At 41.7% G+C, this 18,627-nt stretch overlaps 1 protein-coding gene across 14 annotated transcripts in view; it reads left to right on the plus strand.

Moving 5' to 3' along the window:
- Positions 1 to 16,519: 16,519 nt before the first annotated feature.
- ptprk (protein tyrosine phosphatase receptor type K) overlaps positions 16,520 to 18,627 on the plus strand; it is a 103,490-nt gene continuing 101,382 nt past the window's right edge. For 10 of the 14 annotated variants that reach the window (XM_046373850.1, XM_046373853.1, XM_046373845.1 and 7 more), the window contains exon 1: positions 16,521 to 16,862. In XM_046373850.1, coding sequence (XP_046229806.1) covers positions 16,781 to 16,862 — 82 coding nt within the window. In that variant the 5' untranslated portion in view covers positions 16,521 to 16,780. Of the gene's footprint in view, positions 16,863 to 18,627 lie in introns of all 14 variants that reach the window. The other 4 variants (XM_046373856.1, XM_046373857.1, XM_046373858.1 and 1 more) reach the window with 2 other exon arrangements.

Below are 18,627 nucleotides of genomic sequence, written 5' to 3' on the forward strand. Positions count from 1 at the left end.
TTGGGACAGAACAGCAATGTCTCAAAAAACAATATATACATAACAGTTTGCAAATTAGGGTAGAAATTCCCCTGAAGGATGTGCAGTGATTTGCCAGAAAAACTGACAGGGAAACAGTGATGCAGTGGGCCAGGAAGTGACTTGTCAGCTATGCAAAGTTGTTTTTGGAGAAGTTATTTTGGGATTCCTCCTTTCACAATCAAAAATGAAGTGCCGCTTGGCACAAAATCATGCAGGTTTCCAGGGAGAAAGACGTATGGTGCTTATTTACACAATGCTTTCCACAAACTAGCAAGCATAGACACGTGAAGTGAGAACTTGTGAGGATTGCCTCGTGCAATTTATTTGCTTTTAGTAATATAAACTTCTACACACTGGATGTTTTTTACAGGTTCTCCAGGCACACTGACAAGCCACAACATTATTAAAATATCTTACACTCTTTTTCTTCCTTGTTTTTGGCCAACCAGCCTGCTAAAGCTAGACTTTGATCAACCTTTGTTTTGTTGCTCACAAAGTCGTCTGAAGCGTAGAGTTTGACGACAAGATGTGTAATGTGTGATCAACTGTAATGCCAATCAAGCTGTGCAACCACTGAGGAAAATTTGCGGCAACTGAATTTCAAAGATGTCCTCTAGGAAAGCACCCAACTGTATTTGAGAAGGCACACATAATGGCCCTGGAAAAACTTTGTTTTCGAAGAATCTTCACATCTTCAACCAGACACTTCTTTACTCTCGAAGGCATTTCTGAAAAGCCATCTTTGGAGTGTGAAAATGCATGTTTAGAGTGGACAGAAGGCCGCAACTGAGAGGAATGGATGCTAAAACAAATTTAGCTGGTTCATTGTGGACATTAAGTCAAAGTCTCTGCAGTCTAGTTCTTCTCATGAATATTCATAACCAGGTCCTGGCCAGTTGGCAGGTTGTCATGAGCTGTGCTCCATTTGCCAAGGCAGCCATCAAAACCAAAACTTAATGATCATAGCATTGCATCAGAAGTGCTCAGTCTGTGTGACTAGTACTCATCCACATTCATTTTAAAATACATTTTTAAGTGAATCCCTGATTCACCTGGCAGATAATCTTGTTTTTAGTATAATCTTCAGATGCTCTCCACACGGTATATTATCGTAATCTTAAAGGTATGTGTGACAGATGTATGTGATTGATGGTTTTCAGCCTCGTTCTCTCTGCTGTTACAGCTCCTGCAGCAGACACAGTCAAACATGCTATCTGACATTATAAACCACGGACAGAAATTCAAAGCAGTTGTTTGAGTGTGGTAAACTGGTCGTATATAATAAGGCCTACGTGGTTTGGATCAGAATCTCTGAGCTCAGGATGACTGTGTACCCCGCAGGGGTGTTTTACCTCTTGGCCTTGCCTCTCCAAGTGGATCAATTCCAGAGGATTGATGGAGTTTTTCGCTGCAGATTGATGTTGTCGGTGTTAGTGCAGAACTTGGATTCTGGGGAGCCCTAAATCCTCACCCCCTCTATCACTCCGTTCCAGTTTCTTGTTGTGCCTCAAAATCAGCTTTAACAGAATATTTCTGGGCATGGATTGTGACTCATCTTTGAGTCAAAACCAAGTTGCACTGATCGTGCTGTTTTCTATTTTTCTCTGTTCCTGCTCCCTGTTGTACCTTTGTTCTTGATCTGGTTTTTGACTCTGTCTAATGTTTTTTTTGTTGTCTTAATGCATGTGTTGTGTGCGTGTGTGTATGCATCTCACAGATACATGCATTTCTATTTGCACCTTAATTCTGTATGCAAGTCCATCTATGTATTTTGTTGTTATATGCATTAACACCTGTATGGTGTGTGCGTGTCTCTCCTTGCAATTCTTCAGGTGTAGATGTGTGTGTGTTTGTGAGTGTCTCTGCTCACACACATCCCTGATGTGATTTGATCAGACACCAATAAGAGCAAATCTCATTAACATCAAACTGTTTTAGTACTAATCAGGTTACGGAGCTACCGGCCAGCCAATGGCAGCTACTAATGCCATTAAGTCGAGCCGTGATTGGATTGGGATCTTATTTCAACTTCCTGAAGGCTGCCAGCGTTTTAATCAATAAACACAACTGCAGTGATGTCACAGTCCGTTAGAACGCCGCGGAGGTGATGTCATAGCTCATTAAGATTGTAAAGATGGTGGAAGGAACGAGCAGAGTGGAATCAAGGTGTTTTATCGGGTAGTAGAATCCGAGGAAACTCCACCTACCCTCCTGAAAAGATATGTGAGGCTGCGTTTAAGAATTGTGAAAAGGAAGAAACACAAGCGCAGCATATCTTTCATGGTAATTACATGGTGCTGGTAAAGTGAAGGAAAATGCACGATTGGAAGGAGGGGGGGAGGAACAGCTGAGGAGGACAGGAGGGGAAATGTAGTAGAAATCAGGAGTAACTTTATTAAAACAGAACACAAAGCAAATTTTGCGTTTATCCCAAGGCTTTATGGCACAACGTCACAAACTCACAGACACAAGAGGAGGTGAAAAACCAAAAGAACTAGAATTTCTGGTGAGAGATCAGCCAGAGGCTGAGTTTCCACACAAACACACACGGACACACTCACACAGTACACTTGGCTGATCTGTAGCCAGCTAGCTTATAGCTATCGACAGCTGGTACACTGACTGTTTGGGGTTTTGCTTTGGTTTTCCACTGAATACACCTTTGGAGTCGACGTGTACATTGGTGACCCCATGATACAGCATGCAGAGCACAACAGTGCTCTGAACCAAATGCTAACACATGCATGCTAACATGCTCATGACGACAGTGCTTATGTTTAACATGTAAATGTTTACCATGTTCACCATCTTAGCTTAGTGTGTTACAATGCTAATATCTGTTAATTAGCAGTAAAGTGGGCTACAGCAGGCTGGTGGGAATATAATTTTTTAGGAATATGACTATAAGCTAAAAGACTGTAGAAAATAACATTTTGACCTCACCCCTAATTCATCCTGAAAAACTTTCACCTCAGTCAATCCATTAGTTGTCAAAACATTTCCTTTTGAACCAAAAACATTCAACAATCACCACAACCACTGACAGACCAAAAACAAAGGCATAGATTGAAGGACAGACAACGATCAAGGGAACCATCCTAAATCTCCAAAATGCGTTTCAGTTTCACAAATTAATTTGAATAACATTCAGACTGCTTCTGATCTGTAGATTAGCTGGTCTGGATAACTGAGACTAAAATAATCCTCTTTGCTGGTTTTATGGATTTCACTCAGGCCATTTTGTGTCTCCAAAATAAATCCAATGCAATGTCATACACGATGGGGCACAAAATGGCTGCCTTATCGGACCCACTTACTGGACCTGTGACATTAAGTTAAAACAAAGCATTCTAGACAGTGTAATCCATTTAACCTAGCCAATCGTGTTGTGGTCACTCCATTCACTGTTTGATTCTCTCCAATCATCTCAATTCAAAGGTGCAGCCATGCTCCTGTCTCTCTCTCTCACTCTGTCTGTCGCTCTCTTTCCCTTTCTCCCCCGTCTCTTCTGCCTCAGATCGATGGCGAGGGCGAAAAGCTAATGACCCATCTCAGCAACCAATTCACTCAGCTCTGCCGCACTCAGTACCTGTCGAAACCCATGAGGAGAGAGGAGAGGGGAGGAGAGGAGGACAGGAGAGGAGGAGAGGAGAGGAGGAGAGGAGAGGAGAGGAGAAGAGGAGAGGAGCACAGGGGAGGAGGCTGGCTCATCTAAAATCTGAAAGCTTAGATCATTTTTTGTGTGCACTCTTTTGTACACACAAATCCTCATCACCGAGTTGTTAGCAAGATTCATTTTCACTCTCTTAAATTGTTCTATTTGAATAACTGTTGGAAGCGTGAAGAAGGAGAACACTTGCTTTCTCGGTATTTCCAAAAAAAAAAGAAAAAAGAACACAAATTTTAGTAGGATAAGATTATCTTTCTGTCTCATAACTGCTCGTATTTATCTTACGAGTCCTTGCAGGAGTCTTGACCCCCCCACACTGTGATCCAGTAGATTAATCTAATGGCAGCATAACCTGTACCCAACACTTATTAAAGTTTTTAATTTGTAGGAAATTAATTTATTCTGGCTCTGTCGACTACGAGAGTCTGCAGCTCCTCTCAGTCATAATTCTGTACAATCCGGCTCTCAAAACATTTCGTGATTTGAACATAATTTTATTTTATTTAGCAGATTTGGCTGAAACGTCCTCAGACACTGATATATATTCTTTTTTTCCCTGAATACACTCATGAAAAATGATCAACATTTTCATGCATAAGTGGTTTATTTGGTTACTCTGAAAACAAAGCTTCCCCACCTCTCTGTCTCTTGGTCTTCCTCGCTCTTTATCCATCTATCTCTCTCTGCCCTCCCCCCCAAGCCCTTAAGTTCAGCTTCAGTGCCTATCACATCTAAATTCATTAGTGCCTCAAGAGGTGTGCCTCTGTGTGTGTGTGTGTGTGTATGTGTGTGCATCATCAGTGCTAAATGATTATAAAGCATATTTATTAAAAACTGCCATAATTACGACGCCTGTAGCAAAAACACATTATGAAATTACTTCCTCTCCTCTCCACAGGCAAAGACACACACACACACACTCCAATGCTTATAGTGTACATGTATGCACACATGTTTGGGCTGACACACACAGAGGCACACGTTGCACAATCCACAATGTGATTTACACATTCTTATTCCACTTGATGAAGAGGGAGAGGGAGACACATCATGTGTTCAAAAAGGATTTTGGTGAAGTCATCTGTTTCAACATCAGTGACTGAATGCAACACTGAATTTTGAAATCATTCGCTAAATTCACAAAGCAGGAAGGACTGCAATGGTCTCAGAAGATAAGATGAGTTGCAGTTTTATATCATGAACAGTGACAAAATGAAAATAAAAATGCTTCTCAGTCAGCTGTTGGTGCGCACTGTTGTCCCACAAAGCAATGGAGATGCTGCTCACAGCTAAAATATGATTATTAGTGCAGGAAAAAAAATAATCAGAGGTTTCAAGAACTGAGTTATATCATTAGATGAAAGTCCTGGTTTTTTGAAGAGAAAAGTCAGAATAAAATGGTTGCGGTTGCTTTGAGAACAAAATGTCATATTGAAATGTCATTTCTGTAAATCCTCTCCTTCCATTTGGCTGGTTATGGTGTTTCAAGATCACAGTTTTATTGATGTCCAGCTAGAGTGCATTGATTTCTCATATACCGACTGTAAAAATATACCAAACTGTGAGAATTCAAATTCAAAATTAGCATGTGTTACAGAATTGGGATGCAAAGTAAAAAAAAAAGAGAGTGCAGCAGTCATTGCATCATTTAACAGTAAAATTACAACATCTTGAGTTGAATCACGTTTTAAACTGGTTGAACAAGCAGTGCAAGGAGCCGTACAGTATCTGGAACTGTTTCAGCAATGCGATCAGTTTCATGTGTTGTGTCACAAATGCACACATCCAACTTTCACCTACAACCCAGGCTCAAAAGTTCCTGCCAAGCTCAAGACAAACAACACAAGCTTGTACCCTGTGGAGTTTTTCACCACTGGAGGTGCTACAGAGCAAAGACTGAACGACTGAAGTTCCCATTTTGGTTGCATCGTGCACCAGCGCGTGAAAAGACATGCAGCGTGCAAGCACACAGGCAAAGCCATGAATTCCTGCCACTCCTTTCAGACTGTTCCTCTGATTGACAGTTGGTGGCGGTAACACATAAGGAGGCGCAACAATGCAGCAACCAAAAGCAGTGAAGAAGAAGACTGAAAGCGAGCAAAATTGCTGGAAGCCATGCAGAATTTAAAATAGTAAAAAAGAAAGAAATCAGCTTTGCGAGTCTTTCAAAACAAGGAAAATTAATTCAACATACTTGTTAGACTGCGAGGATATGCATGTTTTATTTAAAAACAAAACCAACCACACTTCAAAGAACCAACACCGTGAAGAGCGAATGGTCCATCCAATGAACCCCATATGAGCAGGAAATTATAGCACTCTATTTGTGGTGCTACTTGCTTCCTCAAGATGCTGAATTGGCAGCCTGAAAGGTGATACAGGCCAAGTAGGACCAATGGTGCTGGACTCTCTCAAGAGCTACAGGCAATGGTCAGCCATAGCTGGCCCAACAGTGCCACGACTGCAGACTGTTGGCTTAGTTTTCCTAACGGTCTTACAGAGTCACGTGAGGCACTCGTAGCAAAGGTAAACATGCTGTAAAACCCATGGAGAGTTTCAAAAATAATGAATCAGTGGTTCTAAATATCAGTCTTGGGAATGAGTAAAGACACACAACTCAGCTCTGTTTTGTTCTGATTTATTCTGTCTCCTGGAGACTCGGTGCTTTCGGTTTATCTGCTCAGAAACAGACACAACACACATACACGCACACACATTCACTCCCACCATCCACCTGTCGTCACCAGCTGGCAGATACACCTGGTTCACCAGCACAAGCCAAAAAAAAAAAAAAAAATGGAACGTTACCATAGCAACCATATGGTGTTGGCCTGGCATGGCGGCCATTGTCATGGTAACAGCAGAATGGACAAGTGGGCAGTGCCAGGCCAAGATGGACCAGGAACACACACACACACACACACAGTACCTTGATAATGCTGATACTTCAAAGCTCTGTACAACATCTACCACACTACGAAATGACACCTCTGAAAGTAATAATGTCTCACATTAGCACATCATTTAGTGTCAGTTTTCTCACTTACTCTCACCCATTGTTTTGCATCAACCTGTAGCCAGATCATGAGAGGCTTTGATTTTTTAAATCTCTCTTTGTAAGCAGCCAGTGTTGGATTTAACCTGGAAAAATCCACTTGAACCACAGCAAAATGCAACAAAAGCAAACACTGATCTTTCAGACTTCCACTTTAAATCAGCTTCACAGCCTTTATTAAAGCCAGGCCCTGGACAAAAATGCACCCATCTGTGTCTGCCTTTGGTGAATCTGTCTGCACTGCGAGCAATGCGAGGGAAAAATGGCAGCAGTTGAAGTGTGGACAATGGCTTGATTCCACCGGGCACGGCTGCGTCGTGTTCTGGCCACGGGTGGTGATCGCAGCCATTATAGGCGATGCCTGTGATTCCACCAGATGGCGCATTTCAAAAGCAACGCTTAAAATACGCACCCAGTCTGCACTATAGAGTCAAAAGTATTGGGATTGGGCTAGTTTTCAATAGTTGGGCTCGGCTCCTGACTTCCAGTGAAGGGAAGTCTTAATGCTTCAGCATACCAAGACATTTTGGACAATGCTATGCTTCCAACTTTGTAACAACAGTTTGAAGAAGGACCTTTTCTATTCCAGCATGACTGTGCCCCAGTGCACAAAGCAAAGCTCCATCAGTGGTCCAACATCAGTGTCTGACCCCACAAATGCTCTACTGCATGAATGGGCAAAACTTCCCACAGAAACACTTCCCACAAAATCTTGTGGAAAGCCTATCCAGAAGAGTGGAAGATGTTCTGGCTGCAAAGATGTCTGTGTGTTTAGAATATGAGTGTTAGTGTAAGGGTGTCCCAATATTTTTGTCCATATTGTGTAATTTTTGTATTTTTTATTGTTTCTGGGCATCCTGGTAGCTCACCTGAGAGAGTGGAAGTAACTCACGTACAGAGACCTCAGCGGTGGCCCAGGTTACAGGCCAAAAGCCCAAAAACAAAGACAAAAGAAAACCTCTCTTTTTCTGGGTTATGAGGTTGTGCAAAGTTGTACAGAACCTCTGTGCAGCTGAAATGCGATGCAGCTGTGTCTGGTGGAATCAAACAGTAACCCATCCCCCTCATAGCTCAGTGCACAGGCTCAGATAGGTGGAAACACAATGTGTGAAGTGGGTAAATCATTAAAAGCCGTTTGAACATTTTGCATGGCAACACACATTACAGATTTTTAAAAGGGGGACCAAGAAATTATGAGAGAAAACCACTTTTCATCATGTTCAACAACAAAGACTTCGTGTTCTGGGTTAAATTTAACATTCTTGGCTGCCTCTTTTTGTCATGTGGCTTCTGTAGGCATGCACATACATTGGCAGACAGGCACCAAGTGAAAACTGGAAGGAACGCTTGCTGCAGAAACGAAATTCAGCTGCTTCCATGCAGGAAGTGCAGTGTGAGATCATCCCCGTTTTGTCTCACAACTCATGCTTGTTTGTGTGGCTTGTAGGGAATCGTTTGTTTTTCCTTTCTTCATGTGTCACCAGCAGATGCATGTGTTTGACTGGGAAGGTTTGTTGTGAGTATACATGAGCTGATGACGTCTTAAGGTGTGATTTTCATGTGAAACAAGCCGAGATGAATAAAATTTGTTCTTGCGCAGAAGGCGGTCATGTTGACAGACAGATACGATGATATTAACATTTTTAACATTTTTTTTTTTAGTTTTTATTAATTTTTTTAAAATTCTGAGAACCTCTTTTAAAGGGGGATATTGTTGTTAATGTACAGATTATCACTGGTGGCTTCATCACAATCTTTTTCTTGGCTCAGTGTCAGGCTGCATTCACAGATTTCCTGCAGCAAGTTGTCAAACTACTCTGCAACATCTGTCCGCCTGGTGAGAACAGCACCCGATGTTCCGCTGTGCTGAACGCCGAGCTGCAAAACGGGCTTCAAGTATGTTTTCATGTAAGAGTGTGTGCGTGCAGAAAGTGTTCGGACTATGCCAAAGTGCATATTTGTGTGCATGTGTGTTTACACACTCCCACACCAGGTTGCATACCTCAGACCTCAAAGTATGCATGAGAGAAATAACCAACACAAACTTTCTGTCCTTATCTGTCTTTTTTCAAATATAAGCACACGGCACACACACACACACACACACACACACACAGAGTAGTTTCCTACCACAACTGCGACCTTGAGACTGAACATGAACATGCATATCTCTCACACACAGACCCCAAACGGTTTAACTCTGTGCGTGTTAACGCTGAGCTTTCCCAACTCTTTCTGCAGAAAGAAACTATTCTCTCCTCTACACTCCTTTCCTTTCCTTTCCTTTCCTTTCCTTTCCTTTCCTCATTCAAATGCAGAATATCAAGTTGATGAGAAGAGCTAGAGAAATACCCTCTGCCATTGCCAGAAAAAAAAACAAAAACTTTGCACATAATTCTCTCTCTCACCTTAGCCGCAGACTTAAGACTTAAGACTTGGACTTCAATCAGACAGATGTCACAACAATTACAACAACACTTGACTACTATGAGGTTTGACTCCTTTGCAACCTGGACATAAAAACAATGAAGTCTTACATTTTTTGCAATAAAATGTTGAAGCAATTAAAAAATAAATCGCCAAGCCGGCTATGCAGCTTCACACCTTTATGTTTAATTCTTACGGCTATGCACAGCAAAGATTTGATCTCATTTATCTAAAAAAGTTGTGTTTAACACAGTGTGACAAACAATAGGGTCCATTATTTATTTTTCTGGAGCTTTCACCTAAATGACATGGCCTTTATCGGTTATGGTAAACTATAGGCCAGCAGTTTGTGTTCCTAAAGGTGCTTAATTGGATCAAATTAGAATAAAATTTAGAATAGGGCTTCTATGTCAACAGATCCATCCCTGTCGATCTTTCTTTGACTTCAGATTTTGGATTTGGACGTGTTTCAACAAAAGTAGAGCTTTTTGGCCGTTACTGGACTGAACAATCTCAGTTAAATCTGTGCTGAAATGTTTGTTAAATACTTCTTTACTCTTAAATAAGAATTATAAAAAGCAAATTCCTTAAATTGTTAATGTATGAGATTAAAAGCCTCTCTAGAAATCAAGTTAGTTTTTTTTAAATCATACTGACAAGTGAATTTTTCTTCATGCCAGCTCAATAGACTTTTTATCTTATTTCTATTTTTTTTTCAGCAATTAGCAGTGTTGTTTCATGTTGCTTTTTCTTTTACTTTTGGCTGTGGTAGTTTGGTTTTATTCCTCCTTTCTTCTGTTTCAGGCTTTTGGCCTTCAGAACTGAAAGCTTATTCACTTTACACTTCGTTCCCTCTTTGTTCTTATACTTTGTACTCATCTGAGGTGGGACATGCTGCCATGCTTTCCCAAACACCATTTTAGACTTTTACACTGACAGTGAATATTTAGCAGTAAACAAGCCTGCCTTCCTCTGTCAAAGGAGATTTTTAAAGGAAATGAAATGAATGAACTTGAACTTGAATTAGGAACTTTTTTGGTTCATCAGTGTTGGTTTTCATGTCACATATTTTTCATCATTAAAGAGTTCAGGCTACACCTCATGAAGTGCCACACTACTTAGACAAGGGCACTGCGTCCTTTTCCAAAAATAATCCTCGGTCCAGTGCAGTGCCTGAGGTGAATTTCAGCCCTCAGTTATGCACATTAATTCTCAGTAATTCAAACTCTCCAACACATGCAAACACATCCTCCCTCTTGTCATTTAACTCACCTCCAGCTTTATGTACCCTACTGTGCAAAAGTCTTAGGCCACCATTAGATTTGTTGTTTTAGCAATGCTATAATAACCGTATATAATTATTTCTCAGTCTCTGTATTAGAATGCAACCAGGAAATACATGAAACGTGTATGCAGTATTGAGCAACAGCAGGAACTTGGCTCTCTTAAATTTAAATGAATGTCATTGCTAACACCTGCATTTGTCCTGCTCATTTATGTCAAAATGACTGCTGTGACAAAGGTCTATTACTCCAAAACATGGTCTAGCACTTACACATATTGTATCAGTTGGATATCAACTCATTGGATGCTCACTAATATGCATACCACCAACTTTCAATCACACCATTCCATTCAAAATGCCAAAGCTCACAGAATTTTAGAGACATAAAATCATAATTTGCATCAGCAAGGCCACTCTCAAAGGGAAATCAGCAAACAAACTGGAGACCCAACATGTGGTACTGAAGCTGTTCTGAAGAAATTTGCAGAATCCGGAGGGGTCAAGCGCAGAAAAAGGATTGGAAGGCCAAGAAAACTTTCAAAATCTGATGAAAAATTTCTCAGAGTTTCTTCTTTGAGACACCAGAAGACGTCCAACAAAGACCTGGCTCAGCATCTGGCAGCTTCATCGGGATGCCAAGTTGAGCCTTGTAAAGTCTGAAGAAGCTTGATCAGGAATGATCTTTGTGGAAGGATAGCAGCCAAGAAACCACTTTTTCAGAAGGGGAACAGCATGAAAAGGCTAAGATATGCTAAAGCTGGCAAACATTGCAATGAACATCAGTGGAAAAGAGTATTATGGAGTGACGAATCCAAGCTTGAATCGTTTGGGTCCAGTTGTTGACAACACGTGAAAAGAAGAGTTGGAGAGGGATGGAAGAATGAGTACTTGCTGCCTTCAGTGAAACATGGTGGTGGGTCTGTCCTGGTTCAGGGCTGCATTTCTGCCAGTGGTGTTGGCGATATTGTCTGAATTGATGGGATCATGAATGCTGAAAAGAACAGACAGGTATCCTGCCATTCCTTCTGGAAAGCGTCTGATTGGGAATGGTTTTATTTTTCAGCATGATAACGATCCCAAGCACTGTGCCAATGCAGTGAAATCATATTTAAACAGCTGATAAAACACTGACAGTCACGGACTGGCCTCCACTGAGTCCAGATCTGAATATCACAGAGGCAGTATGGGATCACCTGGATAGAGAAAGAAAGAAAAGACATCGGAAATCGGAAGAAGAACTCTGGGAGGTGCTGAAAGAAGCCTGTTATAATATACCAAAAGATTACTTTAGAAAACTTTATGACAGTCTCCCCAGAAGAATTCAAGATGTGCTCAGTGACAAGGGAGGTCACACTAAATGCTGACTTTTGCCTGAAGAAGCCACTTTGTTCTCAAAATTGTGTGGATTTTAAAGTTTTGTGTACATGTTTCCTGTATTTTCTGTTTGTATCTTAATAAAGAGAGAAAAATAAACACGGATGGTCATTAAAAGTTTGCCAAAACAACAAATCTGCACCAATCAATATTTTTATATTAACAACAACTCTGACTGTGCTTGATGCTCAGTTCGTTGTTATCCCACCCTCAGCTTTATGGTTTGGGTTCTTTCATCAGCCTCATTGCCGGCTTTCAGCTCTGATGAATCCACTACCTGCCCAGCCCCAAACGGCTGGCAGACAAAAGGTTAGTGACCAGCACGTGAACGTATAGAGGAGTATTTAGCAGAAAAGGAGCCATATATTTCCTCTTAAAAAAAATCAATGCTTTTATTTTGAACCGCTCAAATTTATTGTTGTTTTCACACCATTGCGTTGATTTTGTCATCATTTATCAAAAGCATTTGTCTTTCCCTGATATCTTAACACTTTAATATATCTCAGTTTTATTTATCTATGTATCGGTCATTTGTTTTGTCCTGCTGTGGTTTATCTGCAATACCAACAGCAATGATTACATACTTACTTAGTAGGATTTTAGATTTTATCCGATCTTCTGATCACATTTCTTCTCTTTTGACAAACGGCTGTCGAAGCTGAGGGCAGAGTCCCAGGAACACCAAGTGTCAAATTCTCTTAATAATAATTTTATTCAGCAAGTTTTTTGCAGTGATTCAGATATTGAAAGCCTTTGCACGGGAAGGTCCTCGTATTTCTGACAACAGAGAGCAGGTTGGGCCTTAAAAAAAATAAAATTTCTGTTTCTATTCAGAGTGTGTGCCAAAATCAAATAAGCTGACCCGGGGTCCTGTTTGGTTCTCTTCTTTTTCAGTTCTTTTCTAGCAGCCAAAATCAGAGACAACACAGTCAGTTTTTATTTCTGTGGCTTAGAAAATGTTGTATAAAACGTGTCAAAAAAATGTGTCAAAATTTCCTATAAATTTAGATACATTATACTCTGAAAAATTTGGCTTTGCGACAATTCAAAACAGAAAGGACAGTCTGTGGTGTGAGATACAGCACGATGGATGTTTACATTCCCATTTTCTATATAGTGTAAAATTTATCTTTCTAAGTAAATCTTGGGGGGTTTTTTGTGCCTTTCATCAAATAAAGCCCCTGACAGACATTGGAGGAAGAAGAAGAAGAAATTTTGTTGGGAACCATGAACGTCTGGTCTAAAAGTTTGTGCCGCTTCATCAGGTAGAAGTTTTTAAAAGATATTTCTTGAGATAAGTGAAAACTTTGACCTGCTGATTACACTCGATGAAAAGTGAAAGAAGCGCTTTAGGAATCATCGTCTGAGAACCAAAACCTCCTGGATGTCCATCCAGTTGTTGTTGAGACATTTCAGCTTGGACCAAAGTGATGGACCCATTAAAAGACTGACGTTGCCTGACCATAGAACTGTGCCGCTAAAACCTTGTCAGTGGGCCTCATCTGGGGTTTTGCAAAACTGTCCAGCGTTTACTTTGTTGTCTGGTGATACGGTTGCTATAAAAACACAGCAGTCTCCCCTGCAATCCATCATAGACCAGACACTGGACGGCACATTTGGTCTCAAAATTGCATTGATCTGCTGGTGAGCTCCGGTGAGTGCTGTGAGAGGTGAGATTGCTGGAAATTGCCTGCACAGGAACAATGTACCTGCGTCAGAGTCAAAGAGGGTCACCTGGTGTCTCCAAATGAAAAATCTATTTATGCTTGCTGTCCATTTTGAGCACAGAGTGTTTTTTTTTCCATTTTTTTACATGTAGACTAACTTTCTGTCTACCAGCTCTGTTATTACTCGGCAATGACTACCTGCCATGTTCTTTTTTTTGCCACCTGAGGCCAGATAAGAGTCCAACATGATAGTTTTGTTTGATGTGAGTGATGAAAAAACAATGTTTGGAGAGATACAAGCATCTTCGCATCAGTGCGATAAGAGCTTTCACACAGTGAAAGACAATGTTTGGTATAACGGCTACTGAAAAATAAACATGGAAGAAAAGTTTCCACACACTGCATTGAATCTGCACGTCTCAGGTCATTAAGAGCGAACAATCCCCACAATAAAACTTTTTTTTAAATCCCAGCCGATGAACACACTTTGGTCTTTTTCACAGGGCGACAAAGATCGATAGATAGATAGATAGATAGATAGATAGATAGATAGATAGATACTTTATTGATCCCGAGGGAAATTCAAGAAGTCCATGAGTGCAGATGGAGTTGCATCCGCTGTATATACCTGTTCAAAATCACACCTGGGTTGAAAGTACAGGTATGCTTAGATGATTTCAGCCTGCGGCACACAAACCTGCAAGCGTAAAAGCTGCCTGCATCAATGCATACAAAAGTACTGCACGACAGTGGTATGTAAGAGAAAATAACTGCAAATAACAACCTGGATCCTGCAACTTCAGCAAACAGCAAACGGTGAGAATACACTGCTGTCTATAATGGCAGGGTACAAACGCTGTGTAACTACAACAAACTCACATTTTTGAGCAGAGCAGCAGCATCAGAGCGATATCTGATGACAGTACACCCCAGTTTATTTGCGAGACACTTGCAATTCCAGGTGAGACAGTCACATTTTACTGGCAGGACAGAAAGAAAACACCTGTAATTACAAGAACATCAGCAACCCTCAAAGAAATGTATGTCCTGTCTCTGCAGACACCAAAGCCTGCCGATGTGAATATCCCACGGCCGCAAACTTGGGAAAAAGAGATTTTTCACAGCTTTTATGTGGGAGAGGTGGCACTAAGAGAGACAAAACACTCTTAAGAAGATACACAGCGGTTCTCTGCTTTTGCATTTCCATCCACACTGCATATTTTTAGCTCAGCCGTGTACCAAATCAAAACATCTATTTTGTCTTTTTTGGCAGGCCTGTCATGATGTCATCCAGCCCCACCGTGACACACACGGCTGTCACCGCTGGTTGGCAGATGGTGAAATGTGGGCAAATGATTTGGTTCTAACTGGAACACAAAGAAACTGGTGCTAACACTAGCGAGGTAGCTGCTGTATAATTCACATAAGCCAACTGAAAACATAGGAAATTGAATGTGTTAAATGCAGCTTTCTGGTGGTGCGGCATTTCAAGGCCTGAAGCCGAGGATATAAAAGCCATCCTTCAACGAAAGTAATTTAAATCACTTTTAGACAGAAAGGCTCTTCGCACAAATAAAAAATACAGTTATGTTCACAAGGTCTCCTGTAAATCAGAAAGAAGCACCTCCTGACTGTACATGTTGATGCCGTAGCAGATCTCAGCCCGAGTGCTCTGGTTGCAGAACTCTTGGATGTCTCTGCTGAATCTCGTTGTGTTGCAAATTTTACAGGCAGCGGGACGATCAACATGTCGTCCTTTAACTTGAAATCCCAACGTGTGTTTGTGCCTCGCCTGCTGATGATGCGGGTTGATTCTGTTCTTTTCCCTTTCTATTCTAGTCTATATGCTCTATTAACAGGGGTGCCTTTGTGGGTGGGCGTGGCCCGGATGGTTCAGGGGGGCCCAGACCTCCCGAGGTCCTGGACTGTGCCAGGAATTTTAAATATTTTTTTGTGTCAGAACTGTTTATTTATTCTAATATTTAACTCATTTATGTGGCCACATGGGGGCATTTGAAAAAAAAAAAACAATTGTGAACAAAGTGAATTTGTTAGCAGTGCTTACACATCCAGCGCCCGGCCACCAGTCAAATATTCTCTCTCTCTTTTATCTCCGTTTTTTTGCCCCTGGCCCCTCTTAATGCTTCACTACGTTCACAAGCTAGTGGCTAAGTGCGTCCATCTTTTATTATTTTGTATCCGCATTTGCCAGTTGCATCGCTAAGGGTGCTAACTGTGAGTATTACTAATGATGCAATATTATAGTTTAACTATAATAATGTATCGAGCTTTATTAACTAATTTATGTCAATAATTTAAGTCAAATGGTGGAGTAAAAAGTCCAGCATGGCTCTCTGAAATATAGTGAGATAGAAGTATTAAATAGCACAAAAGAGAAATACTCAAGTAAAGCAAAACTTTAATTAAGTTCTTGAGTAAACATACTTACAGGTTACATTCAACCACTGATAATATGTTAAGTATGTAAATCTGAAAAATAACTGTTAAGTAAAATTGTCAATTAGACTGAATGTAGTGGGGTAAAAATCCCCTCTTTAATGTAGTTAAGTATAAAGTGTCTTAAAATTAAAGTACCTCAAAACTTAAGTTCAGTATATGCACTCAGGTATGTCTCGCCACCAAATATGCAGTAAAACTCAATATTGACGACAACAATGAAACAAATTAGCCTACTATTAAAACAGGAAGCAAATTTTGACGAAGCTACAGGCACAGTACACAGTATTTTATGTCTTTCAAATTGAAATACGCGTTTAAGTGACCGTGGTGATGACATTTATGGTTAATGTGTAAAAAAAAACCAAAAACACTTATGGAAAACAAATAACATTTGTACAGTAAACGTTACAGCGCGCCAACTCTTATTCGGCTAACCCCCCCGAAATTAACTCCTGCCTCGTGACGTCAGACTCTTTCTGTGCGCTCGCGCTCCCCCCCCCTCTCTCTCTCTCTCTCTCTCTCTCTCTCTCTCTCTCTCGCGCGCGCGCTCGCTCACTCCGCGTGAAACAAAGTGCAGCGTCCGCGAGAGCCCGTAGCGAAGCGAAAGGAGAAAGGAGAGAATGGAGCGGCTGAATCCACAACAGGAGGAATAATAAACCACGAACTGAAGAAGAAGAAGACGACTGAAGGCGGCGGCGGCGGAGGAAGAGGCGGACAAGGAGAAGAAGAAGAAGGACAAACACGCTGGGAAGAAGAAAAGAAAAACTTTTCGGGGGGGAGAAAACAGTTAACAGACTCAACACACGGCCACGTTTAAAAACATGGATACACTTTTCTCTCTGTTCCCGGGACTCCTGTTTCTCTTCTGGGCAGTTAGTAACGTCTGCGGTCAAATCCCGACAGGTAAGGAGGGAGAAAAACACCCCAGACAGTTTGTGGAGTCTTTCCTGTGTGTCGAAAAGAGAAAAGAAAAAGTTTGTTCCATCTGTGGACGCGTATGAATTTGTGACAGGTGTGTTTAGGTGTTGCGGGGGGAAAAGTTGTTGAAAACGCACCGCCGTGCTTGCTTTGGTCGCTTTGGGGCTGCTTTCGGAGGTGCTCGGATGCGGGACGTGCGGGTTTCAGAGAGTGAAGATGGTTCTTATGGTCGCTGTTAAAAACGATAAATGCTTCCCTCGCCCGTGTGTGTGTGAGAGAGAGAGTTTTAGCCTTCAGTCTGTTTATCAAGTAGGTTGGCCTCATACTTAAACGATTGACAGACACATTGGGCTGTGAATGTTATCTTTATGGTTTGAAACTAAAGTTGCAGTTGTCCGTTTCTGTATGGGGCTCTTATCGTGTCTCGGGACTCCGGAGTGAAGATTTTCTGTATCTGGCGATCTAAATTTAAAGACCAAAGCGCACTGATAAAACTGCATTTACTGGCTGCATTGATAAAGCGGGGACCAACTTTTTGCAGTTTATTTTGTTTTTGCAGCGGGTTCCCGGTTAACAGCGTTTATTCGAGCTTGTGTGGCAGCGTGCAGCCCGGCGAGCGGCGCACGGATGGAGAAAAAAGTTCCAGCTATTTAGAAATATAATGCGTGGTGATTACAGTGATCATGCACTTAATGCTGCTTCCGTCCTGTGATTCTCTCAGGGTGCCTTGCAGCCATGGCATTCAGCGGTTACTTCTGACTCACGTCCCTCTTTAATGCTGTCTGCGTGCTGTGTTATTTACTGTAAGTGTTGTTCTCCGTCGCAAACCAAACGATCCTCTTCTGCTCCAACTTTATTCGCCCTGCATGCAGTAAAAACCCGGTGGCTGTGGATGTAGCCTGTGCCGCCGATCGCCCGTTTGATGAAGTGAACGTTGTTCTTCTGGGGGATTTCAGGAGAGGAAATATAAAGTGCATCAGTTACTTTTTCCTCCCTGAAGACTCCGGCTCCATCTAATTACAAACTGGTCGTTGTGCGGAGATTTATGGTGTTGGGTGTGATTTTTAATGGGTTATCTGCAAGGCGGGGGCCGATGAGAACCCAAACTCAGAAATAGTCACAGTTCAGTTGCATGCAGCAGAGTGTATGATCCCGGTTCGGTCAATTAAACGGCAGTGGCGTTAAACTCCTCTTTATTTATTTTTTTGTCCCGGGCTTCAGGCTGCTGTTGGACAGTAAGAGCAACCCGCAAATACCCGCAAATATATGCGTTTGCTCCCGTTCAGTCCGAGTATTCTGCAGAAAAACGTACGCACTCAAAAGGAAAAGCTGCTTCATGAGCTGCGGGACGATGCTGGTGAGAAAGTCCCCCCGAAATGAACTCGAGAAAGGAGTTAATCCTCCAGCTGTGGTGCGGGTCTGATCGGAGGAGAACCCGAAGTCCTTATGCTTTTTTTGTTTGTTTTTGTGTTTTTTCCTCTGCAGCTCTCGGGTCTCCACGCAAGCAAACTCTCTCTCTGTGTGTGTGTGTGTGTGTGTCTACCTGCGTGTCTGTCTGCGTGGCTGCTGTGCGTTTGATTTCCGCATTCGACAGGAGTTCGTTTCTGAACTCCAGCACACACACACACACACACACACACACACACACAAGAGAGCCTCTCACACTTCTTCTCTTTATGTGCATTTCTGATGTTTTTATTCATTCCGTACATACCCTGAATTGAAACCATTACAGCAGCTGACCTGCAGA

This window comes from Scatophagus argus, chromosome 19, assembly GCF_020382885.2.
Source record: "Scatophagus argus isolate fScaArg1 chromosome 19, fScaArg1.pri, whole genome shotgun sequence".
In the NCBI taxonomy this organism is placed as follows: Eukaryota; Metazoa; Chordata; class Actinopteri; family Scatophagidae; genus Scatophagus; species Scatophagus argus.